Source organism: Aulonocara sp. 'chitande type north' Nkhata Bay, linkage group LG3 (assembly GCF_057382095.1).
Source record: "Aulonocara sp. 'chitande type north' Nkhata Bay isolate Kocher_YH1m ecotype deep benthic linkage group LG3, A_spYH_male_GT1.1, whole genome shotgun sequence".
Taxonomy (NCBI): Eukaryota; Metazoa; Chordata; class Actinopteri; order Cichliformes; family Cichlidae; genus Aulonocara; species Aulonocara sp. 'chitande type north' Nkhata Bay.
Genome location: NC_141346.1, coordinates 78,251,112 through 78,278,826, shown reverse-complemented (window position 1 = coordinate 78,278,826; position 27,715 = coordinate 78,251,112). Strand labels below are relative to the sequence as shown.

At 44.0% G+C, this 27,715-nt stretch overlaps 2 protein-coding genes and 1 pseudogene across 3 annotated transcripts in view; all 3 read left to right on the top strand.

Moving 5' to 3' along the window:
- LOC147337109 (uncharacterized) overlaps window positions 1–27,715 on the top strand; it is a 360,298-nt gene that overhangs the window by 282,154 nt on the left and 50,429 nt on the right. The window lies entirely within an intron of this gene.
- The window catches only part of LOC147337110 (protein NLRC3-like), a 547,272-nt pseudogene that overhangs the window by 493,741 nt on the left and 25,816 nt on the right, over window positions 1–27,715 (top strand). The gene's annotated exons all lie outside the window — the stretch shown is intronic.
- Window positions 1,412–27,259, top strand: LOC147337111 (uncharacterized). Its single transcript, XM_086266068.1, has 4 exons — window positions 1,412–1,424; window positions 2,663–2,823; window positions 24,916–25,596; window positions 25,914–27,259. Exons 1-4 carry the CDS (start codon window positions 1,412–1,414, stop codon window positions 26,604–26,606), a joined length of 1,548 nt encoding a protein of 515 aa, XP_086122194.1. The 3' UTR covers window positions 26,607–27,259.

Here is a 27,715-nt window from a genome sequence, read left to right as displayed (position 1 = left end):
TTCTCTGCTGACTCTTCACCGATGCTCAGATGATCTCAGATGATTTCACCAGAACTCATCAAAATTCGGGCTCCACAGAAACCCAGACGTCACTAAACAAGCGTAACAAGCAAAGTGAAAACTGGTCGTTCAGCTTTATTGACCAAAGATAAGCTCACATGTCACCTCATGACACAGACACTTATTTCCACAGCATGCACGAGGACTGACAATAAGTGTCTATAAAGCCACTTCTATCTGCCACACCTGTGCTTCTGTCATGGTTGCTCTCCTCTCACTCTGTCATTTATCCACAGTCTGCCTCCCTCTGCTCCGTCAGCTGACGTCCTCTCTACACCACCTGCTGTGTTTTATCCTGCAAAAACACATTTAAGAAGCGTTGCACCGAGTAACGGGAGGAACTGCTATAAAATACATTTAAAGGAGGTGGTGCTGAGTGCTGTGACTGGGGTCCCACCACTGACATCACGGGTGGAGGACATGTTGGAAAACTGCTACAAAGTGCTGTGCAGCCAGCAGAGCTTACAGTCTGTCCTGTGTGTCATACAGGCTCTCACACTTAGTGTTTCTGTGACACATTGAAGAGAAGTTTGTGTTGTTCACAGTTGTGCTTGTACTGAGTGACAGCTGACATGACCTAACAGGAATAATGTGTCTGTGCTGAATGAGAAGTAACACACAATGAAGTCTTGATGCATCTCAATCATCCAGGAAAGTGAGTCTGTTGCTTCTGTTCATCTGGACGCAGCGTTTTGTGGGAGAAACGTGTCGTCATCATCAGGTGACGTCTTCAGTCTCAGCTGCAGGTTTCAGTCTTACAAACAGGACATTTGCATAAAGACTGAAAGCAGCTGCAGGAACGATGGGCTGGGAGCTCCGTTCCTTCATCTTAATTATGCAGATTCTCAGGACCATTGATCAACAACCACTGATCCATGTCCATGAGTCCCATTCACAGAGATGTGGGAATGGCTGCAGTCACAGCATGTAAGATGGAAATAAATGAGAAGTATTTAGCTGAAGTGGATTTGATTTATGTTACTTCTTTTTTAACTTGTAGTTCTACATTGGAAGATTATTGTGATATTGAAATATAAAAATACATTTATATTCTATTATTTTCTCAAAATAAGCGTCACACTCGTGGAAGCCGGTGTAGCCGCCGAAACGCCTGCATTTATGGAGACTTTCAGCCCCAGGTAGGCCAGTTATGGATCTTGGGATCCACATTATGTCAGCAGCTGTTCTCCACCGTGAACTGTGTTCAAACAAACACGCTCACGCCTCACAGACGACAGCTTACAGTCTGTAGAGATAAAGTGACTTCGTACAGTCCCGTCTTCAGTCTTGTGGAGATGATCTCGACGCTTTGGTGGATGTTACTAGCTCCTGTGCAGTATTTTGTAAAGACATGATTATACCCCGTGAGCGCGTTAAAATTTACGCTAACAATAAGCCATGGGTCACTAAAAGTGTCAAATCCTGTTTAAGGAAAAAGAGACAGGCCTTTAAAGAGGGGCTGTTACCGATTTTCAGACAGCTACCAAGGAAATGAAAATCGAGATCTTGAAAGCAAAACAGACAAAAACCTTCTTGAAAGCAAATTTGCTGCAAAAACTTTTGGGTCTGCCTGGACTTGTATGAAAACCATAGCAGGGTTTCAAAATCCCCAGAGCAGCAGTCAGGTCATTTTAGATGTTTTAATTCAGACAGAGATTTTCAAATGCTTTAAACATGTTTTATGCTCGTTTTAGTTCTTCTGATTTCAGCGAGGATATTTGGGAACTGAAACAGAAACTGAGAGATACTCAGCACTTTATCATTGAACTCAGCGATGTTAAAAAGGCCTTTCATACAGTCAATGTGAACAAGAGCCAGGTCCTGATAATATTAGTGGCCGCCTAATTAAATCTTGTGCTGATGAACTCAGGCCTATATTTCAGGTTATTTTTAACAAATCCTTGCAAACACAACATGTGCCCTCTCTTTGCAAAGAAGCAGTCGTGGTTCCTGTCCCTAAATCTAAACGACTTCAGGCCTGTTGCCTCACTTCAGTTGTCATGAAAGTCTTTGAAAAAATCATCAGAAATGTGATTATGAAGAGACTGAAGGTCAGCTGGATCCAATGCAGTTTGCATACAGGCCCAACAGAGGAGTGGAGGACGCACTTTTGACTTTACTAAATCTGATTCTTAAACATGTAGAGAGGATCTCAACACTTGGTGTCTGCAACAAAAGACAACAATATGTGGGCCGATCGTGGCTCAAGAGTTGGCAGCTTGTCTTGTAATCGGAAGGTTGCCGGTTCGAGCCCCGGCTTGGACATGTTGTGTCCTTGGGCAAAAAAGCACTTTGGGGTCCTTAGGGACGAGTAAAGCGCTCTACAAATACAGGCCATGTAATGGCAGAAACATTCTCTAGTGTAAATCCTGACTAGTTCATTAACTACAGATCAGTTTCAGTGAACATTATTCACAGAGGGATCTGAGTTCCTTATACCAGACTCTACAGAAACTGTAACACTGTACAGCTCTGCGACTCAACAATATGACAACAATGTAACACACACTAGAATCATCAAATAAAGCCCCACTAACCACTAGAACTAGAACTAACTAACTAGCACTGGACACTTGCATATTAGAGATTTCTACCACCATAGGAGGCGAGATATCATCCTTGAACCAGAGCATCCAGCCCTCGGACATAAAAAGCGACGTGGCCAGGCATGATAACACTTTGACTGAACTGCAGGACTGTGCCTCGAACCACTCTGACACCATCGCCACTCTCCAGGCCACTGTGGAGCGTTTGTCTGCGGAGGTAAAGAAGTTAGATGAGAGATGTGGAGCTCTTGAGGCACTCCAGGAGGAATAATTTAAGAACTGCAGGAATACCAGAAGGCACAGAGGGACCCAAGATGACTGAGTTGGTTCACACCTGTTGGCGGAGGCGCTATCTCTCGAGGAGAAGCCACTCATCGATCGAGCACATAGAGCGAATCGCCAGCGTCCCAAACAAAGTCATCTTCCTCGGCCCATCATCTTGAGATTGCACTACTACCACATTGGTGAGGAAATTCTGCTGAAAGCTGCAGAGAACAAGAACCTGATGTATAAGGGTTTTTAAAATAAACATCCTCCCAGATTTCCCTCCCTCTGTTGGAAACGCAGAGCCGCATTTGCAAATATGAGAGGAAGACTACGTGGGATGACCGGCGTCAGGTACAGACTGCTATACCCTGCAAAGCTGTTAGTGACCCATGGTGATGTGAGGAAAAGCTTTACCGATCCCAAAGAGACCGTAGACTACGCGGAGAAGCACCTCTCCCACCCACCTTCAAATGCCAAGTACAGGTTCACTAAAGAAGTGGACATTGCCAAACATCAGCACTCTGAGAAGATGCAGCAGCAGATCTCAGAGAATGACTCGGCCTCTGTGTGGAAAGGTTTTAGGAATATTACAAACTACAAGCCTAAAACCCCCCACTCCACTGATGACTTGCTCTTGGTCAACACCCTCAACGACTTCTACTGTCGTTTTGACGAGCCATCAGGCAGCCTTCACACCTCCAACGACCCCAACAATAGAGGCACTTTGGACACTCATTCCCCCACCTCTCCCCCCTCCATAGAGCCATCACCACCTTCAAACTGTTCACCTGCAACACCCGCCCCCTCACCCCACACAAAAGAGGATTTCACACCACCTCCTCCGACCACAACTCTTCATATTCATGAAGCAGATGTGAGGAAGCAGTTTAGGAGTCTGAATGCTCGGAAAGCTCCCGGCCCAGACGGTGTGTCTCCTGCCACCCTCAGACACTGTGCAAACGAGCTGGCCCCAGTGTTTTCTGGCATCTTCAACTCCTCACTGCAGGCATGTCATGTGCCTGCCTGCTTCAAGTCCTCTACCATAATCCCTGTCCCCAAGAAACCTAGGATCACTGGACTAAATGACTACAGACCCGTGGCTCTGACATCTGTGGTCATGAAGTCATTTGAGCGCCTGGTTCTCTCCCATCTCAAGACCCTCACGGCCCCCCTCCTGGACCCCCTGCAGTTTGCATATAGAGCCAACAGGTCTGTAGACGACGCCATCAACATGGCCCTACACTTCATCCTGCAGCATCTGGACTCCCCAGGAACCTACGCCAGGATCCTGTTTGTGGACTTCAGCTCTGCCTTCAACACCATCCTTCCAGACCATCTCCGAGGCAAGCTTTCCCAGATGAATGTGCCTGATCCCATCTGCCGGTGGATCACTGACTTCCTGACGGACAGGAAGCAGCACGTGAGGCTGGGAAAGAATGTCTCGGACTCCCGGACCATCAGCACCGGCTCCCCTCAGGGCTGTGTTCTTTCTCCTCTGCTCTTCTCCCTGTACACCAACTACTGCACCTCCACCCACCAGTCTGTCAAGCTAATCAAGTTCGCAGATGACACCACCGTCATTGGGCTCATCTCTGACGGGGATGAGTCTGCCTACAGGAGGGAGGTTGAACGTCTGGTGTCTTGGTGCAGCCACAACAACCTGGTGCTGAATGCCCAGAAGACAGTGGAGATTATTGTGGACTTCAGGAAGCACACAGCCCCACTCCCCCCCATCATCCTGACTGACACCCCCATCACCTCTGTGGACTCATTCCGCTTCCTGGGTACCACCATCACCCAGGACCTGAAGTGGGAGCCCACCATCACCTCCGTCATCAAGAAAGCCCAGCAGAGGATGTACTTCCTGAGGCAGCTGAAGAAATTCAACCTGCCAACACGGACGATGATGCAATTCTACACTGCAATCATCGAGTCCATCCTCACCTCCTCCATCACCGTGTGGTACGCTGGAGCCACTATCAGGGACAAACAGAGACTGCAGCGTGTTGTGCACTCTGCTGAGAAGGTGATTGGCTGCAGACTCCCATCTCTGCAGGACCTGTACACCTCCAGGACACTGCGGCGTGCAGCCCAGATCTCAGCTGACCCAGATCTCAGCTGTCCATTCGCACCAGAACCTCTCGCCACAAGAACAGTTTCTTCCCCTCTGCTGTTGGACTCATGAACAATAACCACATGACTGTCCCCGCCACTAACACATGACCCTACGCTGTGTCACTGCATCATTTCATGTCTGGCACTGATCACCACCTGCACTCATGTATATATCTTTCTACGTAGCACTCATAATTCTTATTCTCATGTATATATCTCATGTATATCTCATGCACATATCTTTCTTTCTACATAGCACTTTAATTCTTATTGTTTGCACTGAAGCACCGCAGCACTTTTCCTAATGTTGTAAACCTCAACATCTGGCAATAAACCCATTCTGATTCTGATTCTGATTCTGATGTATTAAAAGCAAGGATATATCTATATGTCTAACGCTGACACAGCACTGTGTTTCTTCTTTTCCCTTTATATTCCATGTAAAGGTGAATATGGAGCGTTTATGGAGCTCGTTTATTGACCAGCTGTCAGTTAGAAGGTAAGAGTTACTAGGTTAACAGAGGTTAGCAGTAACAGTACGGGGAAGTATATTGTGTTGTTCTTTTGTTGGTTTTTATTTTATCCTACTTTACTTTGTTATTTTGATTTTACCTGTTGTGAGTGCTTCCCGTAATTCTCCTTTTTCTTGCGCCGCTGCGGCCAGAGTTCACAACATTACATATTTTTGTATCTATAAACAGGAAGCTGACACTCTCCAGACTTTATCAAAGGTGTGAGCGTCACAGCAGAGGCCTTTGTGTCAACGTAGCTGAAGACAAAACACAGAAACACATGAAGGAGATTTTCCTGGCCTGGATTTTATACAAATATTCTGCAGTACATCAAAAATGAAAGAAAACCATTAGTCAACATATGAACATCACCTCTGAAGTTACAGAGCTTTGATTGGAGACACAGCTGAGCGTTTTGCATTTTGCATAATTAATTACATAATTAATTATGTAACCATAATTAAATGGTTACATCATCTTTAAAGTCCCCAGAGATCAGGAAAAGGGCCTGAGGGTGCTGTGTTTGGAGTCTGCTGGTTACAGTGTGCAGGACCTCACAGGCTGCTGCAGCGTTAGCAGAGGGCGGGACATACACAGCTATCATAATCACGTGTGTAAACTCTCGTGGTAGATAGTACGGTCTCATGCTAACCGCTAGCAGCTCAATGTCCTTACAGCATAGCGTCTCTTTGATAGAGAAATGCCCAGAGTTACACCATCTATCGTTCACAAACACAGCCAGACCCCCTCCTCCCTTCTTACCACTCTCCGCTGTTCTGTCATAAGAGGCTCAGCAGCTAAAGCAGCACACCTGGGTCTCCCAGCCTATTAAAAGCAGCCCTTTGCTTCACCTGCTTCACTAAACATTATTATTTTAAGCAGAGTGGTGTGATTTATGTAGGCATTGCTGTGTGACAGGATGACTTTTCTTGCACACCCACCAAATGAGGGCGCACATGCTTCCACGCCCACTGGTGACTGCACACATCCTTTCAAGGAAGCATTTCATTCATCCCTAACAAATGGAACAAAACACTGTGCAGCGTGTTCAGGTTTGAACGTGGCCCTGGCCTCTCTCTGCATCCACCTGGCACATGCAACACACATCCACTCCCTGCTGAACTGCTTGTATTTGATGTGTTGAAGTTTTGGTAAAGTTTGAATAAATTCCACTTTATTTATAGGAACATTTCATCTGTGGACTCCTGCTTCCCCTCTCCTTGAGCCAGTTTGTGACGGGAACATGACATAAGAAAAGTAATTTATCCCTTTTTGATTCTGTGTATCTGGCGCTCATCCAGTGAGTTCACACTTGGCAGAAACAGACTGAATTTGTCTGGAGAACTTTGGCTTCAGCCAAGTTAGATAAACACACTGTGTCTCTGTCAAAACAGCAGTGTAGTTGTGGCACCCCTGTGAGGGAATGACCACATGAATATTATTTTGTGTAAAACACTCATGTAACGGGACATTTTTCATTGCTATATGTATTTATTTTCAGTTTCTTTAAGAGGATAGAAAATCCATGTAACAGGGATTCATTTTATGTTAGAAAGCAGTGAGGGCGGAACTTTGGTGCTTGCTCCGGGGTTTCGGGGTGCAGTAAGTGGAGCCCACCTTCCGCTGCTTCCTCAGACACGTTCTGGAGGAAAGCAGAGACGCATCGTGTCTTCCTTACTCTGCTCTTCACCTGCTTTTACAGGTCGGTACACGGTGCTCGCACCGAAAATGTTGTTTATTGTCACCATGGTTACCCACGTTAATGTGAATGGGAGAGTTAAGGCGGTCCGCCAAAGTTATTTATATGTAAACACGGGAGAAAACCAGAGGAGTGTCCCGCGCGACCGCACCGCGAGCCCGCTCGTTAGGTGGAGCGCTCGTGAAGCAGAGTCAGTGCGCTCCTATGCTCTGTGCAAACGTGTTGTAATGCTCCAATCAAATCAGTTCTGTGAGATGTGAATGTTAATAGTTCTGTTAAAGTGACTGAGTAGATTAGCTAGTGTAACACAAGCACTCTGAGCAACTCTGTGTAGCTAACAGAGGCATTCATGGGTTGATTCAACAAGCTGTGTTTCATGATGCACTAAATAGTGATTTTGCCAGTAAATTACTGGAGGGAACAAATGTAATGTATTTACCAATGCTGTTATTGAATAGAACTGTTTAGCCAGTAAGACACTGCAGAAGACAATGTGATGTGTTTATTGATATGATAAAAGGATGTAGCTGTTATGGAAAGAAGTGTGAACTTGAGAAACTGAACCAGTTAAAAAGAGTATATTTCACTGATGTTGTGAAATAAGTAAATGTAATTGATGTGAATGAGGAACCAGCTGAACAGTATATTGAAAGCTCATGTTTAGTGTTTTATAGCATTTATTTGTGTGAAATAAATCAGACTCAGACACGTTCTGGAGGAAAGCAGAGACGCATCGTGTCTTCCTTACTCTGCTCTTCACCTGCTTTTACAGGTAACATGTTTGTCATCGAGGTCTTCATCCTTGGGACCCGTAACATAGTAACTTCTTCATTGTTATACTTCTATAGTTTTCCCATTTTGTGAGCTGTGGATGTGGAAAGTGTCTCAGTGACACATCCACATGAAAACGGCGTTACCTTCGTTCATTTGCACGTCAAATGAACGAGCTGTTTGGACTTTAACGTCACAGCTGATGCTTCGATACTCGAACTCAAGAGTTCAGCTTCCACTCAGAGGTACAAGTACACACAGCAAAGATAAACGTGTACACAAGGTGGAACCCACAAGTGCACAGCTCCAACCAGAGATGGGAAGTAATCCGATTACTTTTTTCAAGAAACGAGTAAAGTGAGGGATTACTATTGCAAAAAAGGTAATTAGATTACTGTTACTTTGCCGTAAGCACGCTGCGTTACTGCGTTACTAAAACCGCAGCTGTGTGCAGATGAACAATGGATAATCTATCGAGTGTGGAGAGAGTGTGAGCGTGCAGCGTTTAAAGCGTGGAAGCACTGACCTTACTTTGAGTTTGACTCTGTAAAAAGTGACAAAAACATTAGCATCCGCTGTTCACTGCGTGGGAAGACAACATGCTCACTCACTATGTGTTAATGGGCATGCTTATTTATAACTTTGATAAAATGTCATAAAAATAATTCCATGCCAGCTCACCATTGGTGATCAGGTAGTTTCTGTTCCAGTTCCAGTCCCATAAATCATGAAGCTTGCTGCCAGAAAAGCTTCAAATCTCCTTTGAAAGCTGTTTGTGGTCTTGATTGTGGGAGCTTCAGTTGTCTGACTCCAGCTGCCACACAGTGCTCACTGATATCATTTGCAAAAACCCCAGTGTGACAATATTTATCAGTGAAGCAGAAATCAGGAAGTGACGACTTTTCTTTGAACATTTGCTAAGGCTAAGCTGTGCTTTCTACCACAGTTGGGAATTTCCTGGTTTACAACAAATTATTGTGTCAACACCGCATAAGATTTCAAACTACAGGAAAATCACTGGAGTTATAAGAGGCAGACAACGACACACACACCACATGCATGCTGTTGCTATTTATTGTGGATTAACCTGTCAAGGGCAAGAACAAAATAATTCTGCCTCAAATACAGGAAATCATAGCTTTCCTGTATTTCCTCCATTGTTGGCATGCTGGTTAGTGCTGTTGCTCCACAGTAAGAAGGTCCTGGGCTAAATTATCCATGAATGTAAACGGCTGTGTGTTTCTATCTGATAGACTGGTGAGCTGTCCAGGGTGTACCCTGCCTGGTAACCTATCACTTCAGGGTTATTTCCCAGCCCTGCTGCAACCAGGATAGAGATAGGAGGATGGTAGTTGTTGTAGACCCATTCAATTTCAATTGAAGGATTAAAATGTTCCAGGAGCTCAACTTACTCCATCTGAACATGTTTCAATCGTGTTTTATGAACACAACATGCAGCTTTACTGAATATGAAAAGGTTGTGTTGATTTAACTCAGTTGTTTAAGTTTCTGCCAAAGCAAAACCTTTGTGTGCAACCAGTGTCCACTATTGAATCAAGTAAATCCAACATGTTTTTGTCAGTGCAAAAGGAGTTACGGTGCCTGTATTCCTGCACAATATTGTCCCGGGAGAGAGGAAAACTTTCTGGTGAAGTTTTGGTTGATTTTTGGGTTTTGCTTGACACTAGGTTGATTTTATCAGTGAGGTTTGGATTGTTTTCTTTCTCTAAGAGAGAGAAAGATGGTTTTATGCTTGGACATGTTTGCAATGGGCCCCAGTATTGGAAACAGTGGCAAAGTGTTTTTCTCCATGATTATAATGGGCTTTGGAGAAATTCACTTATATGTGACATTGATCACATGAGAAGTCCTGAGCCTAAAAGGATTGCAGCGAGTCAATCCAGTCCAAAAACAAGGAACTGTTTTCCTTTAAAATGATGACGTCATCTTGCTGGTGATGGAGGCTCGAATAGGCTGCGCGTGAGACTCCATTATCAGCAATATCTGGTATGAATGTGTGTGGATGTATGCATGTGACTGGGCTGTGACGGACTGACGACTAAAAGTTTAACTGACTTGATACTGAGACAAAAACGGTGCCGACTTTAGGATTAGTGAATGTCCACAACAATTCACCCAGCCTGTAGAAGAAGGGTGGAGGTTTTGTCTTGCTTTGTTTGTGCAGGAGCAGAAGGATGACAGAGACTAAAGGGGGAGGCTGTAGCTTCACATGAGTGTGAGCTGCAGACTGAACCCTTTGGTTGCTAATGTTGAGTCACTGATGTTTGCATTAAGAAAATTGTGTTTTATTAGCTGTGTTTTAATTAAGGTATCACATTATATTGTTGGGAATGTTAAATGCTAAAGTGAAGAAAAGCTTTGATTTCACTCATGACTGAACATGTTATTATTAACCATAGCAGGCCACTGTAAAGAGTCAATTAGCTTTTATAGAGGAAAAAAAGGCCAAAAACTCTGTTAATACCTATGAATAACAGGCAATGATAGACTTGTCACATTCAAAATAGAGATATGTAATAACAAACACGGGTCCGTGTCATTTAGGTTCTCCATTGAAATAGTCAATCATTTAGAAAAGTAGAATATATATATATATGTCTCAACGTTGTTTCTCAATAATATTAAAAACCTAAAAACTATTGTTGTGGAAGATAGAAGTCACTGTGACAGCCCTCTGACTGTGGAGGACGTTTGTAATCCTATTTCTGCACTTAAGGCCAACAAATCTCCCGGCACAGATGGTTTAACTGCAGAGTTTTATGAATCATTTTCTAATCTCCTGGCTCCGTTCTTACTGCAGCTTTTCATAGGAAGTGTAGAGAATAACATCCTCCCTCCTACTCTTACTCAGGGTCTCATAACACTTATTCCAAAGCCAAACAAAGACTTACTTCTTAATGATAATTGGAGACGCATCTGTCTGCTCAATGATGACTAGGGATGGGTACCGGTGTCCGGTGCCATGATGGCACCGGTTCTGACATAAACGGTAGTAACCAGACCGAAAAGCAGCGCACATTTCGGTGCTTTATTTCGGTGCTTTTTTTCCTGAGCCTTGATACACTTCTAGCCAATCATTTTACGTTTCCGAGGATAGTAGGCGGGGCCAGGTACGTACGTTCTGTTAGAGCAGAGCTACCGATTAGAAATGCCCAAGACGAAGCGGTCAAAAGTCTGGCTGTACTTCACAGCAAAATATGCAAACTCAGCAGCCTGCAACAAGTGCTTTAAGCTGATACTGTGATACTGTCAAAGAAGGTAACACCTCAAATCCGATGAAACACCTGGCGACGCATAGCGGGTTTTTTAAAGCCGAGAAATGCACCGTATTTGATGGCAGCAGCAGCCGTTCTTCTCTGTTGTTCGCGTGTAATTTACGTTGAGTAGGCTAACCACGTTATTACATTAATGCATGTAAGGTGAACTAGCAAACATCATCATAGCTACATGCGGCTGTCTTCTTGTTTGATGGCAGATACTCCCTTCACCCTGGCCAAAAAGGCTAAAATGACCAAAGAAAAAGAGGGAAACAGTTAAACATGAGAGGTTTTTGGATAAAGTTTGTATTTTTTCCATTGGTTAAGCACTGCTTCCAGCTAAGAGTGATACCATATATGCCCCATAGCTGCAGAAAAGGCTAACATTGTTATCTTTTTACACAAAACCAGCTGAACATGAGAGGTTTTTGGACCAATTTTGTGTTCTCCATTCTTTAAGCACCGGTTTGAGCACCGTTTGAGCACCGGCACCGTTTCAAAAGTACCGATTTGGCACCGGTATCGGATAAAACCTAAACGATACCCATCCCTAATGATGACTATGAGATTATGGCTTTAGTACTTGCTAACAGAATGAAAGAGTTCTTGGACACAATTATGGATGAGACACAATCAGGCTTTATGAGAAACAGACACCTTTCTAAGAACATGAGACTGGTTTTAGATCTACTTGATTACTCTGATTTGGTATCTGACTATAGCTTCATTCTCTTCCTGGATTTTTAAAAGGCTTTTGATACAATTGAACATCAATTTATTTTCCACTCTTTGGAAAAATTTGGCATTTTTCTGTAAAGCTATCAAAACCTTGTACACGAATGGCAATAGCTCAATTAAAATGATTAAGACTCCACCCCGAGATTTGACCTGTTATACAAGGAATCAGCACAGCTGATAAGGAGCTCATCATCAGCCAGCTAGCTGATGACACCACACTCTTCTTGAAGAATGCAAATCAAATCCGTCCAGCCCTTAGTGTTATTAGTGATTTCTCTGAGGCATCTGCTTTATGTCTAAATCTAAAAAAATGTGAATTACTAGCAATTAAAGGCTGCACTGCAAATGCTCTCTGTAACATTTCTGTTAAACAAGAAGTCACATATCCAGGACTGTTAATATCCAAAGACCAAAAGTCAAGATGCTCGTCAAACTTGTCAAACAGTGTTGGGGAATTCTCAATGGTGCTTGGTGCCATACCCTCAGGGACTTTAATGTTATATAAAAACACTGACAGCTCAATATCTGCCTCAGTCACTCTCCCTGATCCAGCTGAGTCAGCAGTGGGAAAAATCTGCTTTTCACAGGAACTTGGTAACAGCAATAAGAGAATACGTAGTTTATTATGGCGGGGAGTCTCTGGCTGGCTGCAGCGGCATCTAATAACCAACTCGCAAAACAAAATAAAAACAACACAACAAACAGATATTATGATACAGACTTATAATCTGCACCAATGTTTTTTCTAAATTATATAAAGTGAGCGCGAGAGCCCTCGGTGCGCCTGCGCGCTGCTGAAGTCAAAGTAAACTTTATTGTCAAAGGAGCTTGCATAGAAAAGCGTCTGGACTTCTTTAAGTTACTTGAAGACGTTTCACCTCTCATCCGAGAAGCTTCTTCTTTTGTCCCTCTGTGGGGGGTCACTCCCACTAGGTTTATATCTGGGACTCTCCACCATTTGACCTTAGAACTGAAGAAGCTTCTCGGATGAGAGGTGAAACGTCTTCACGTAACTTAAAGAAGTCCAGACGCTTTTCTATGCAAGCTCCTTTGACTACGATGACCTGGATGACTGAGAACCTTCACAGACATAAACTTTATTGTCATCTCCGCTACAGACAGTCCAGCATATCCGGTTGTTCAGTCTGACGTCACTAGCCGTGTCTGGGCCTAAACTCCGCTGCAGGTCCATATATCAAACGATCACTATGGCATTACTGAGAGTTGAAAAACTGTCTAAAGTCTTTCATCTTTAATAAAATGATCAGCGTTCTGCTCTACCAGGTGTAACAATTGAGTTTAACATCCAGGCATCCATGAAAACGGAATTTATGACATTTAACGGAGTTAGAAGTTAGCAGGAAGTTAGCTCGCTAGCTTCTATCTAAATACAATATAGCATGTCCTGACTGTGGGGTTTTGGAAACAAATTCAAACGTACAGCTCTGCTATCACTTCCAGCATAAATGAAGACAGAAAACTAAACAGCAGTGGCGTTTGTAGGGTTACTGAAGTTGGGCTAGCTGGTATATAATGATGTGCTACGTGACCGTTAGCAACACAGCTATGTTAGCATAATATAAACAAGCTAACTTTTTTTCCACTCGATAAAAGTTAACGTGAGTGTTCTCGGTGGTCAGGAACAAATGTAATCGCATGGCAGGATGCTGTAAAAGGACCAAACTTCAGCCAGGAGAACAACTGAGATAATCTATCCACAATACGAGGTTAGTCATTCATATACTGCTGCATGGGCTGGGCTGTAGTTACATCCTAAGGTTTTAAAAACTGAGCTTAAATAAATGATTAGCGGTAATAAAAGCCGAGGGAGGTCAATAGTGATCGCTGACTGTTTTAGGAGCTTTTTGAGATCAAATAGAAGAAAATACATAACATTAAACATGTTAACAACACAAAGCTATATTAAACGCAGACTACTTTAGGCCCGGAAGTAGGATTCGTCTTGTCATCACTGAACAACCGGATAGAGAGACGAGACGACGAGGCTGCAGTTACAGCGGTGCAAGTAAACAAACAATAAATATAAGAAGAGTAAGAAAATAAATCTACACTTTAGGACTCGGGGTAAAGGATCAATAACAATTTAATTTATAATTTACAGTTTGATGATTTAAAGTCTCACACAACCCGTCAAAAGGGGCGGGGCCGGCTGCTTCCAAGTAGAGCACATTTCATTTATAATGATGTAAATCCAAGCCCATCATGGATTCACGATCTGAATCCTGGGTTGTGTGAAATCCCAGAAATCAACCTTAGACAAAGTGAATCTGTGAACTAAGGTGTAGGTCTGTTAGGTTAATTGTGCTGATCCTCGGGTTGGGGGATTTGTGTTTGTACTGGAGTGCAAAATTCAAACCAATGGAAGATGGACAACAAAAGTTCAAAGCCATCAGGTGCTCAGTTTATGTATTTATTTTTGGCCTACATCAGTAAGAAATGCCAAATTATATACACAAAGTTACAGGAATCACCACTCCTGTTATTCAGTCTTTTCTCTGCAAATGAACATTTTCAGCCAATATAGGTAATACATCAACATGGCTGCCGTGGCTAAGTTAGGAATATTTATAATGTCATTTCCAAAACTTGCATGTGATCTGCAATTTGTAGCAGATCTACTAACTGTCACAGAGCAGCTGGAGCAGTCTCAAATGCAGGTCAGTCCACTGCTGCCCCCTGTGGCCAAGTGCCATAGCTACTGCTGGATGAACTCCTGACACATGTGCACCTGTTTCTATGAACACATTGAGTCTGAGTGGCTGCACTTACACTGGTGCATTCAAACATATTGAAAGATGCCAGCAATGTGGATTGTCAAGACTCAAACCAATCCACATTGCTGGCGTTGCATCTTTCAATGCCAGCAATGGCAGGTATCAGTGCTCAAACCTTTAGTGTTTGTTTCCAACAAGTTGCCCACCTCGGGAAACAAAAATGTGTTCTTTTACTTGTCAGATGAACATATGAGACACTTTGACTCTTCAGTGCAGTGTGGAGCCTAACAAAGATCTGTTTTGTGTCCCAGCTGATCAGCAGGAGGAGGAGAGTCTGACGGAGCAGCAGAGGAACATTTTCAGCTACTTGGACTCAGCTCAGCCACTACAGAGGAAACAATGAGCTCAACACAGAAGGTGACAGACAGAGCAGGACCATATGACCAAAGATATTTATCACCATATACATTTGAACATTTGCCATAACGATGTAGCTGACGATATAATTGACACCAGACAAAATACTTTACAGCTGCACAACTTTATTAAAAACCCATCAATGTATTTTCACTGAAACAAGCAGCTGTTGTTTATGTGCATTAAAGTTATATAAAAATGTAACAGTGCAAATGCAAATTCCTCGCTGACAGTTTAACCAAAAGGCGTTTCCAGTGGAAACTGGCCGACACATCCTGAGCATAACCATGTATAATATCCACTAAACTTCAGAAGAGGTTATACAGTCGTGGCCAAAAGGTTTGAGAATTGCATAAATATTGGAACCTGGAGAAGTTGCTGCTTAAGTTTTTATAATAGCATTTTGCCTGCACTCCAGAATGTTATGAGGAGTGATCAGATGAACTGCATCGTCCTTCTTTGCCATGAAAACGAACTTAATCCCCAAAAAGCCTTACCGCTGCATTTCATTGCTGTCATCAAAGGACCTGCTGAGACCATTTCAGTGATCGTCTTCTTAACTCAGGTGAGAATGTTGGCGAGCACGAGGCTGGAGATCATCATGGCTGTATCCCGATTCAGGTTCTGCAGCTTTAAAGTCCTCAAGGGCCGCGTACTCAAAGACCGCTAAGGCCGAAGTGCGAGGCTCGTAGGCTCGTGAAATGGGACGTCTAGCCTCCGTCGCGCTGCCCAGGTTGCCTAGCAACCATGATACTAACAGCTGGAAACGTTTCATACAGCTTTGTTTGACAGAAATGAAGGAGAACATATTTAGTTCATTTGTTTCTACATGAGCTCTGTGTGATTTGATGAGTATCTGAGGCTGAGACCACAGGACTGTGAAACATGATTGTTGGGCTTCATTTCTGTGCTGAACAGTCGTTTAAGATTAGCTGTAAATAACAATTAGCTGATGTTCATGAGACTAAAGTCAGTGTAAATATGATATGGCCAATATTATAGTTATCATATTAATCACTTCACTCACAGACAAGTATCTGTGACAGTGTGTATACAGATGTATCATATCTATGTATCATGTCTCAGTTATGTGTGCCTTTACTGTATTTAACACACACATAAGGCGCACTGGATCATAGGGCGCATACAAGTACCGTATGCGTATTTAAAAATAAAGCAGGAGCAAACCTGAGTTCGGTACCTTACTCACATTTTTATTACCAGTAATCGTCATCATCAACAACACACAAGCATACAAGTGTGCGTATTTAAAAATAAAGCAGGAGCAAAACAAAGTTTGGTACTCACATTTTTATCATCAATCAAACCCATCGAAGTCCTCATCCTCTGTGTCTGAATTGAACAGCTGCGCTAAATCTCCATCACACATGCCAGGTTCACTTTCTTCACTGTCAGTCACTTTCCGTGCCGTGCGGCTCCTCGGAAACGATGCCGGCTTTTGCGAAAGCTCGAACAACAGAGCCAGCAGCCATGTTAGCCCAAGCATCTACAATCCATTGGCAAATTGTGGCGTAACTCGCCCGGCGCTGCCTTCCACTCTTGGTGAAACTGTGGTCTCCATCGGTCATCCATCGCTCCCAGGCCGCTCGCAGCCTTACTTTGAACGGGCGGTTCACACCGATGTCCAGCGGTTGGAGTTCCTTTGTCAGGCCTCCCGGAATGACAGCAAGCTCACAGTTCATTTGTTTCACTAGTTTTTTCACATCGGCTGTGAGATGGGCACGCATAGAGTCACAGATCAACAGCGATGGTGATGCGTGGAAAAAAACCACCTGGTCTCCTTACATACACCTCCCTCAGCCAGTCTTTCATCATTTCCTCATCCATACAGCCCTTTTCATTTGCCTTAATGATGATTCCTGCTGGAAACTTCTCTTTAGGCAAAGTCTTTCGCTTAAAAATCACCATAGGCGGCAGTTTCTGTCCATTAGCATGGCAGCCAAGCACAACAGTAAAAGAAGACTTTTCATACCCCGTTGTGCGTATCGCTACCGTGCTGGTCCCCTTCTTCTCCACAGTGTGACTCACCGGGATGTCAAAAGTGAGCGGGACCTCGTCCATGTTTGTGATGTGGCTGGGCTGGATGTTTTTGTCGCCGATGTGTTTGCTGCAGTAGGAGCAGAAGATGGCCAGCTTTTCCTTATAATCCGCTGGAAGTTGCTGCGCTACCGTAGTCCTGGTCCGGATGGAAAAATGGCACCGTTTCATCAAACGAAAGCACCAAGACGGGCCTCCTTGGAAATGTTCAATGTTCATCTCTTCAGCTAGTGAAACTGCTTTTAGCCGAATGGTGAAGTCGAAACGCTTCTCCCGCTCGTTCTTTGCTCGATGATCCACCGCTCGAGTCTTTCCTCCAACTCGGGCCTCCTCGCCTTATGTCCGCGGAAACTCAGCTGCGTTTTCTTGACCTGCCGGAGCTTGTTTTCTAGCTTCCTCCATTTGCAAACCATCGATTTGTTAATCTTAAATTCTCTCGCCGCTGCTCGATTTCCATGTTCCTCCGCGTAGCTGATGGCCTTCAGTTTAAACTGTGCTTCGCAAGCGTGTCTCTTTGGCATTTTCAGGGTTGTTAAAACAACGATGTTCTGCATAATGCACATACCTGTTCTTTTATACAGGTATAAAAGAACAGGTATAGGGCGCACTGCGCTATAGTAGGGCGCACTGCGCTATAGGGCGCGCCGTACTTTTTGAAGAAAATCTAAGACTTTTGGCCTTATGGTCGTGAAAATACGGTATGTGTAAAAAGCAAACGTAGGAGCTGTGATAACTGTCTTCTTTTTTTTTTTTTTTTTTTGTCCCGTTTGGATCTATAGCCATCAGAATTGTTGTCTTGAGGCCAAGAAAGATGCCAAGCGGATTTATTTTACCAAGTGGATCATCATTGAATTAAGATGGCGCCGGTGAGGTCGGCTGCCGTCACGACTGCTCCGACCACTTTTTCTTTGTCTTTGTTTTTTTAAGTTAGTTTTCAGTGTTTCTAAATCGGCAAAATCATCACCATTGGGTACATTAGGTATGACAGTGACACTCTTGTTTCTATTGGTTTACAATGTACTCACAATTCGAAGTTTTTAACTCCGGATCCGAGCTGGCCGAGTGAGATCTCGAGGGAGAACAAAGGGAAGCGGCGGCGGCCTAGAGGGAAGCGAGCCGGCGTCAGGAACAGGCTGAGAGCTCGTGCACACCGCACACCTCTGCCTAGCATCCTGCTCGCCAACGTCCAGTCACTGGAGAACAAGCTTGACGACCTCAGGGCCAGGATAAAGTTCCAGAGAGACATTCGGGACTGCAATCTCCTCTGCTTCACCGAGACATGGCTGAACCCAGAGGTGCCGGACCACGCCATCCAGCCGGCCGAGTTCTTCTCGGTTCACTGCATGGACAGGACACGGGACTCGGGGAAGTCAAGGGGAGGCGGCGTGTGTTTAATGGTGAACAACAACTGGTGCAACAGTGCGAACGTTGTTCCTCTCACACGCTCCTGCACACCAAATCTGGAACTACTGTCCATCATGTGTCGTCCTTTTTATCTACCTCGGGAATTTACATCGGTCATCGTAAGTGCCGTTTATATTCCACCACAAGCGGACACGGTCACCGCCTTATGCGAGCTGCATGAGGCACTCACACAGCACCAGACACAACACCGGGACGCTGCGCTTATTGTGACGGGGGACTTTAATAGCGCCAACCTCAAACGCGCAGCGCCGAACTTTTATCAACACATCACCTGCCCCACCAGGGGTGAAAGGACACTGGACCACTGCTACACTACGGTCAAGGACGGCTACAAGGCACAATCCCGCCCCCCGTTTGGCAAATCTGATCACGCCGCCATCTTCCTCATGCCAAAATACAAACAAAGGCTGAAACAGGAAGTTCCGGTTCAGAGGAAGGTCGCGCGCTGGACGGATCAATCGGTGGCCGCGTTACAGGACGCACTCGATGACGCAGACTGGGGCATGTTCAGAAACAACTCCGACGATGACGTCAACGTGTTTACGGAAGCGGTTGTGGGATTCATCGGGAAACTAGCGGATGATACCGTGGAGACAAAGACTATCACAACGTTTCCCAACCAGAAGCCGTGGGTGGATAAAACCATCCGCGACGCTCTGAGATCCCGCACCGCTGCCTACAACACGGGACTCATGACGGGGGACATGGACCCGTACAAAGCCGCGTCATATAACGTGCGGAGGGCGGTGAAAGAGGCGAAGCAGCGCTACGGGAGGAAACTAGAGTCACAACTCCAACAGAGTGACTCTAGGAGCCTGTGGCGGGGACTAAGGACAATAACGGACTATAAAGCACCAACAACCGGTATGACGAACGCGGCCGTGACTCTGGCAGACGAGCTGAACACTTTCTATGCTCGCTTCGAGGCTGCAGCTAAGGTCTCCAACAATGCTTGTGTTAGCGGCGCTAACGGCTGCAGACAGGAAGATACTGCCAGCACCGGAAACGTGCTCGTCATCTCCGAGCATGAAGTAAGGAGAGCCTTCAAGAGAGTGAACACCAGGAAAGCAGCAGGACCAGACGGCATCCCAGGTCGTATCCTCAGAGACTGCGCATACCAGCTAGCTCCTGTGTTCACTGAGATATTCAACATCTCTTTATCTCAGTCGGTGATCCCCACATGCTTCAAAGAGTCCATCATTGTTCCTGTCCCGAAGAAACCCCACCCTGCTTCTCTCAATGACTATCGCCCTGTAGCCCTCACCTCAGTAGTGATGAAGTGCTTTGAACGCCTGGTCAGAGACTTCATCATTTCTTCACTACCAGACACACTGGACCCACTACAGTTCGCTTACCGTCCAAATCGTTCCACAGACGATGCCATCTCTCATCTCCTCCACACATCACTCACTCACTTGGACACTAGAAGGGGGAATTATGTTAAAATGCTCTTCATAGACTACAGCTCTGCATTTAACACCATAATTCCCTCCACACTCACCACCAAGCTGGAGCATCTGGGACTCAGCTCATCTATGTGTCAGTGGATCTCCAACTTCCTAACTGGCAGACCACAGGCAGTAAGGATGGGCGGACATGTCTCAGCCTCCACCACTCTCAGCACTGGAGCCCCCCAGGGGTGTGTTCTGAGCCCCCTGCTGTACTCTTTGTACACATATGACTGTGTGGCCACTACCAGCTCCACCACCATCATCAAGTTTGCTGACGACACCGTCGTGGTGGGCCTGATCTCTGATAACAACGAGACGGCCTACCTGAAGGAGATTAGGAATCTGGAGAACTGGTGCCAGAGGAACAACCTCCTTCTAAACGTCAGTAAGACAAAGGAGCTGATAGTGGACTTCAGCACTAAGCAGGAGAGGAACTACCAGACCCCCGTCATCAACGAGTGCCCAGTGGAGAGAGTGGACAGCTTCAAATACCTCGGAGTTCACATCACGCAGGACCTGTCATGGTCCTGTCACATCAACACCGTGGTGAAAAAGGCCCGACAGCGTCTCTACCACCTCAGATGCTTGAGAGACTTCCAACTGCCCTCCAAGGTGCTCAGGAACTTTTACTCGTGCACCATAGAGAGCATCCTGGCGGGAAACATCTTAACCTGGTTCGGGAACAGCACCATGCAGGACAGACGAGCTCTACAGAGGGTTGTGCGGTCAGCTGAGCGCACCATCCGCTCCGAGCTCCCTGACCTGCACTCAATCTACAGCAGGCGGTGCTGGACCAAGGCCAGGAAGATCGTGAAGGACCTCAGCCATCCCAACAACAGACTGTTCTCTCTGTTGAGGTCAGGAAAGCGATTCCGCTCCCTGAAGACCAACACAGAGAGACTGAGGAGGAGCTTCTTCCCGCAGGCGATACGGTTTCTCAATCACACCACCACACAGTACTGACCCACACATACAGTTCTTACACACACTGGACATTCTGGACATTGGTTTTGCACAACACTGGTCACTATATTCTTCATTTCCGGTTAATACTTGTACAGCTGCTGTTATTGTGTATATATTTATTTATATTTAGATTTCTTCATACATTCTTATATAGTTCTATATTGTGTATTGTGTATTTTGTTGTACAGTTATTTTATTTTCAACTTTAATTTATATATTTTATCTTATTCTTCCCAGTTAAATTTACCCTTCATTCTAATTTGTGTTGTACAGTTATTTCATTTTTAACCTTAATTTATATTTTATTCCTTCCTAGTTAAATTTACCCTTTTTAATTTTTCATATTTATTTCCTATCTTATTCATAGCCTTTTCCTTTTTTGTTTTCTTTAGGTCACGAGCAGTTGTCCAAGCATTTCACTACATATCGTACTGTGTATGACTGTGTACGTGACAAATAAAATTTGAATTTGAATTTCATGGCCTTGCCATATTGGTCCATTTGATTGATCTTTATTATAATTATGAATTTATTTTATTTTCAGTTGCAAACGGGACAGACATAACTGTGGGATAGGACAGGGGGAAAGAATGAAAGAAAGAGGGGGAGAGAAAGAAAGAAAACCAAAGGGGAGAAGAGACGGTGAGAAGGGGGGGAAGAGAGAAAAAAAACAAACAAAAAACAAACAAAAAAAACTCCTGGGTCACCTGTATGGAGAAAAAAAAAACAGAGGAGACAGCAAACAACAAAGAGCAACATAATAATAGAAAAAAAAAAGCACCATCACAATAAACTAGCTAGCAGTAGATATCAGTAGATACTAAATAATAAACGATATTGTGCAACACTCAAGATAGACAGCGCACAGTGTGCTTTGAGGCAGCAGCCAAGAAAGCTGTAGTCCGCGTCTGTGAATACCTGTGTGGATCAGCATGCTTGCATTCCAAAGGTTTCTCCATGTAATGATCTGCTAGGGAGTGTGGGGAGCCACAGCCCTGTCCTTTATGGTATCAAGCAGGTATGGAGGAGATCAAAACTCCAGACATCCAGAGGCCCCCAGAACACAAGAGACCAAGGAAGACCCACAGAGGGGCAGCCGCGCCACTGTCCCAGTAAGAGCTGAGGAGAGTCCCAGATGAGGGCTCACTCAGCAGCCGCGGAGCAGAAGCCAGGGGGAGTTGCAGTGACGCGCCCGTGAGCTCCGCCGGCAGCCAGCTGTGCCTGAGTGACTGAGCCCCAGGCCGAGAGGCCGGGGGCACCCCACCTCTGAAATGGCCCGAGCGAGCCCCAATAAGCGGCCGCCAAGGAGTGAGCCGGTGTGTACCCGGACGCCCACCCCCAGATACAAAGAACCACCAACACACCGACACCCGAGGGAGTCTGCCACCAGCAGGGGAAGTGGGGTGATAACTGTGGTGTGATAACTGTGTCTGATAGAATGAAGAGTAGACTGATATATGAAATATTCCTTTATTGGGTGAGAAAATCAGACCATGTCATAACTGCTGTAAGTCACACAGAATAGATATCAGAGCCTTAAACAGGCTGACTTCTGCTAAATGGGTCAAACTGGGCAGAAAGTCTACAAACACATAACATCCTTATAGAATATGATGTAACACTATAGATCAACTTAGCTCAGAAAATATAAAGCATATAAACAGTTACAGCAATATGATGCAACAAACACAGCAGCTACTGATCCAAAACACTCAAAGCTTCATAGAACTGAAACCAACATTTATTTTTAGCTCCATCCTGCTGCTGATACAGACTTTAGGTTTCTGAACATTAAACTTGTTGCTGTCTTTCATAGTGTGTAACTTGAAGGCCCTGAGTACTTTCTCCCACACTGGAAACACTGGGATGATCACATTATTTGAACATTACCTAATAAGACTGATTCAGCACAGACAGTTATGTTAAACTTTCCTAGCAGTCCTTCACAAACAGGGAACAGTCTGTCTATTCCCTCCATCTGTCAGCAGCTGCTGGCTCTTCCTCCTCCTCTTCCTCACACACTGCTGAGTTTGTCCTGGTGGATCATCAGGGGTGCAAAGCCTCACAGATGATGTGCAGCAGTGGCTCCCTCAGTCTGTCCTCACTCTGGACACTTGCAGTCGTCACACATGGAAATCAAATGTGTGATAAGCTGCAGGATTCAAACACAAGTGTAACTTATAAACACATGTTCATACTTTTATTCCACAATCAGAGAGAAAGAAACAGAGAGAGAGTGCAGGACAGACAGACAGGTGACAGTCTCAGGTGTACACACTGCTACACAACAGCACCAGAGAAGCAGGATTTAGTGTTTGTGTTATTACGAGTGTAAACAAGAAGAGTTCCAGATGGTGCAGTGGACACATGTGTGACTGCTGTGATTAAAGCATCTTTCTTTCAGCTTAACGAGTGAACCGTCAGCTCGTTCAAACACACGTTAAAGTGCGTTTGGCTCGACACCACCGAACAGAGGCAGCAATATAACACAGCTAACATTAACAGTGCAGTGAATCCTGCTTGTGCCGTGATGTTCAGGACTGCAAACCGAGCAGCATCACTGACTTTCAGCTTGTTGTGTTTGTGGATATATGACTGACTTTAATTATCCACAAAATCATCACATTCTCTGTTAGATGAAGGTCGACTATTGAACGGCGTATATTTTAAAAGCTTTAAAACCAAGTTAACGCTGAAAGTACAAACATCACTAATGTCACATAACTCTGCCGACAAGGCATAGCTATGGCTATGAAATGCTCTTTGTGTATCACTTCTTCATTATGAAAGATGTCATTAATGCACTAGTAATGTCTCATCTGGAGTATTGTTCAATCATTTGGTCAGCAGCTAATAAGACAGATCTTAACAGACTTCAGTTAGTCCAGAATAAGGCGTCCAGATTAGTGTGAAGATGTTCATACTATACTAATATTGATAAAATGCATAATAACCTTTCTTGGCTTCCTGTACAGGCTAAAATATTCTATGGCTTACTTGTAGTTCTAAAGAAAGCAATTCTGTTAAACACACCACATTTATTCTGCTCAGCTGCAGTATCCAGATGAAATACATCATCATATTACACAGTTTTCAACAAACTGCAACTTAGTAAATGCTCGAGTTAAAAGTAACGTTTTGTAAAACTGTTACATTTAGAGCAACTTTTAAGTGGAATAAGTTGCCTTAAAAAATTAGAGAATTATTCAAAACGTCAATGAACACTTAAAAGCCGATTTACAGAGCTTTTAGTTGTTGTAAATATTGTAAGACATGATTTGTTTTTGAAATTTGTGTAATGTGCCTCAATGTTATTGATATTATTATTATTATTATTGATTGCTTATATTTGAACAATTGTGAAACCTCACTGTGGATGTAAGAGTGAAATTATGTGGATATCTTGAATCCACTTTATTGTGTAATATTTTATGTGAGTATTTGACGGAAGACGAGCAACATCTGTTGTGGAAGCTAACGGGGTTCCTTTAGAATAAACAAACATAGGATTTATTATCACTGAATAATTCTGTATAAATCTATACAAATTATAGAAATATGTAATAGGAAACAACAAAATAATCTAAATTATAAAATAGTGTGTGTGTGTGTGTGTGTGTGTGTGTGTGTGTGTGTGTGTGTACAATCAGGAGGGATGGGCATGATTTTAGTGTTTGAACAGTCATGAATTATCTTTAACAGCAGGTTGGATGTAATGTGTTAGAACTACCAGCAGGTGGGGATAAGAGACCTTTAAGGTGTTTGGTGCCACGCTCCACCTTCAGGTTTAAAACTAGTGTTAATGGAGTTTGAAGGTTGAGTTTGTTCCACGACTGCATTTCACTCACTGCCTCTGTTTGTATCTCTGTCACTGCAGGACCAACATGGAGCCAGAAGTCAGCGCTCTCAGGAGGCCGACAAACCTCACAGAAGAAAGGGAGAGAAAAAACACACCTGTGACGAGTGTGGGAAGGGTTTTACTGTGAGGGCTTCACTAAAACGGCATCAGGTCATCCACACTGGTGAGAGACCGTTCAGCTGTGACTTGTGTGGGAAGGGTTTTACTGTGAGGGCTTCACTAAAACAGCATCAGGTCATCCACAGAGGAGTTAAAGCGTACAGCTGTGATCAGTGTGGCAGAGCTTTTACTCAAAGTAGCAGCTTACAGAGGCATCTAGTTACCCACTCTGGAATTAAGGCATACAGCTGTGATCAGTGTGGCAGAGCTTTTACTCGCAGTAGCAGCTTACAGAGGCATCTAGTTACCCACTCTGGAATTAAGGCATACAGCTGTGACATCTGTGGAAAAACTTTCAGCCAGAGAGGGTACCGAAATACACACCTACGCATTCACACCAGACATGATGTGTACTGCTGTGAACAGTGTGGCAAAGAGTTTACAACAGACGCACACTTACAACAGCACATGTTTACCCACACTGAGGAGAGACCTTATCAATGTGACCTGTGTGAGAAGACTTTTAAAGCTCCACATCACCTGAGACAACACCAACAGATCCACACCAGAAAGAGACTCTACAAGTGCAGCTACTGTGAGGTATGTATTTATATTGTTATCTTGTCATTTTAGCCTGACTGTTTGGAACAACTCTGCTCATTAAACTGTGTTAGCATGTTAGCAATTCTACTGCATGGAAAAGCAGCTCTGAGTGATTATTCAGATTTTCCTTTCAGTTATGATTTTAGTATTACTGTAGTATTATGGTGGTAGTATTGTAGTTATTGCAGCCCAGTAAACTGAGTGTGTTAACTGAAACAGTCAAATGTAGTTGGATGTCTGCAGAGATGCTCTTTATTTCAGGCGACGTTCAGGATACAAATGTTGAAGGACTGACTTACACTGTCTTTGTTTAGAAGCAGAGCGACACAGATGGATCCAGTTCTCAACCCTGTCATCACTGTGGTGGTGGGAAAGACTTTCATTGTGACCTCTGTGGAAAAACTTTCAGTTGGCAAAAGACCCTAAAAGTACATCAACGTAGACACACTGGAGACAAACTGAAATACTGCAAAGAATGTGGGGGAAGCTTCACCACAACAAGAGATTTAAAACGACATGAACTGATTCACAGTGGGGTTAAAAAGCACCTCTGTGATCAGTGTGGGTCATCCTTCACCACTGAAGGTCAGCTTAAATCACACAAAGGAGTCCACACAGGAGAGAAACCACACAAGTGCAGACACTGTGAGAGAAGCTTCTCACAGTCAGGTAATCGTAACAGTCATGAACGTGCACACATGGAAGGAAACTACAGCTGTGACCAGTGTGACAAGAGCTTCAGGAATCTCAGTTCATACTCTGCACACAAACGATCCCACGTTACTAATAAACTGTTTCACTGTTACCAATGTGCCCAAACATTCACCTCATTGTCTGCTCTGTGCAAACATCAGCGCGATCACTCAGGGCTGAAATCACTCCCATCACTGGATCACAGTGAATCTGAAGACACAGAAAGATCCTCTGGTTTCTGTGTCAGACTCAAAAAGCTTGAGATCAGGCTCCACAGAGTTCAGATAGAATCATTTAAACTTGTGTTGAACTGAACTGGTTGCTGGGCTGAACTTCTACATAATACAGATCTACATGGGATCTTCTTTTCTGTTTTTTACTGAGTCAGTTTTGTCCTTTTTTCTCTGTCCTGGTTTTGCTCGTCTGTAAATGATTGAAACTCAGTCAAATAGTTCATTGTTCTCCAGCAAAACGTTTTGGAAACTCATGTTTAACCTTTAAAACTCTGACATGTTTTAGCACACAAGGCTTCATCGGGGAGTTCACTCATGATTGGACCATGAGAACAAAGGTTTTTAGTTCTTTCAAAGAGTGTCTTGGAGATGTTTGATGTTTCTGTTTTTCTGAAACCACCTGAAAGAAAAACAATTTTTCTTGCTTTATGTAGTGTGGAAGTTTTTAATGTTTCTTCATCTGTGATGTTCTTGAATGTGTTCACGTGAAGATGGTACAAATAAACTGTCCTTTCAGCTTTAGCTCCTAATTTATTCATTATTTATGGATGTAGCACAGCAGCCGTCTCTTGATTAACACAAGGAGGGCTCGGGATCTGATGGTGTCGTCTCCCTAATTTGCCCACTCAGTAAATGTCACTCATGGCCAAGAAATTGAAATAAACCTTGTTTCCCTGCTGGATAGTGATCCACTGTAACTCTGCTCCTCCTTCCTGTTTAGGATTTCTGTGGCTGAAGTAAAATTCCCTCCATCCATCACTTATCCCAGCTAACCCAAAGTGAAATAAAGTTTTGCTGGTCTTAAAAAAGCATTACAATAATGGGCATTACCAATGCAAACTGAATGATACAGAAGATGAAAGAAGAGACTTTGATCAGTTAATAAAGCTCATGATCTGGATTCATTGTGGCTGCTACACAGATACTTCTGGGTCACTTCTCTCAGTTAGGAACCTTCCTCACCAAACTGACTGTTGGACCACACCCCTGGTTTCATGAGAAATTGTTTCAGCCATGATTTCTCTTCCTGTATTTCAGAGTAAAGACTGAAGTGACAAATGGAAGCATGTTTAAAAAACACAATGTGAGAGAGACGTTGAGGTCCTTAGAAGTTACCCTGGGTTTTTCTGTCACCCTGCTAGATGTTACACACCTTGTTATTGGACTGATTTCTACTGCTGGACTACTCC

Excerpts from the sequence above, each read along its gene's own strand:
- LOC147337111 (XM_086266068.1), top strand. Across the intron at positions 2,824-24,915 it reads TGGAGCGTTTGTCTGCGGAG|GACCAACATGGAGCCAGAAG; the intron begins GTAAAGAAGTTA and ends CTGTCACTGCAG. Across the intron at positions 25,597-25,913 it reads ACAAGTGCAGCTACTGTGAG|AAGCAGAGCGACACAGATGG; the intron begins GTATGTATTTAT and ends GTCTTTGTTTAG.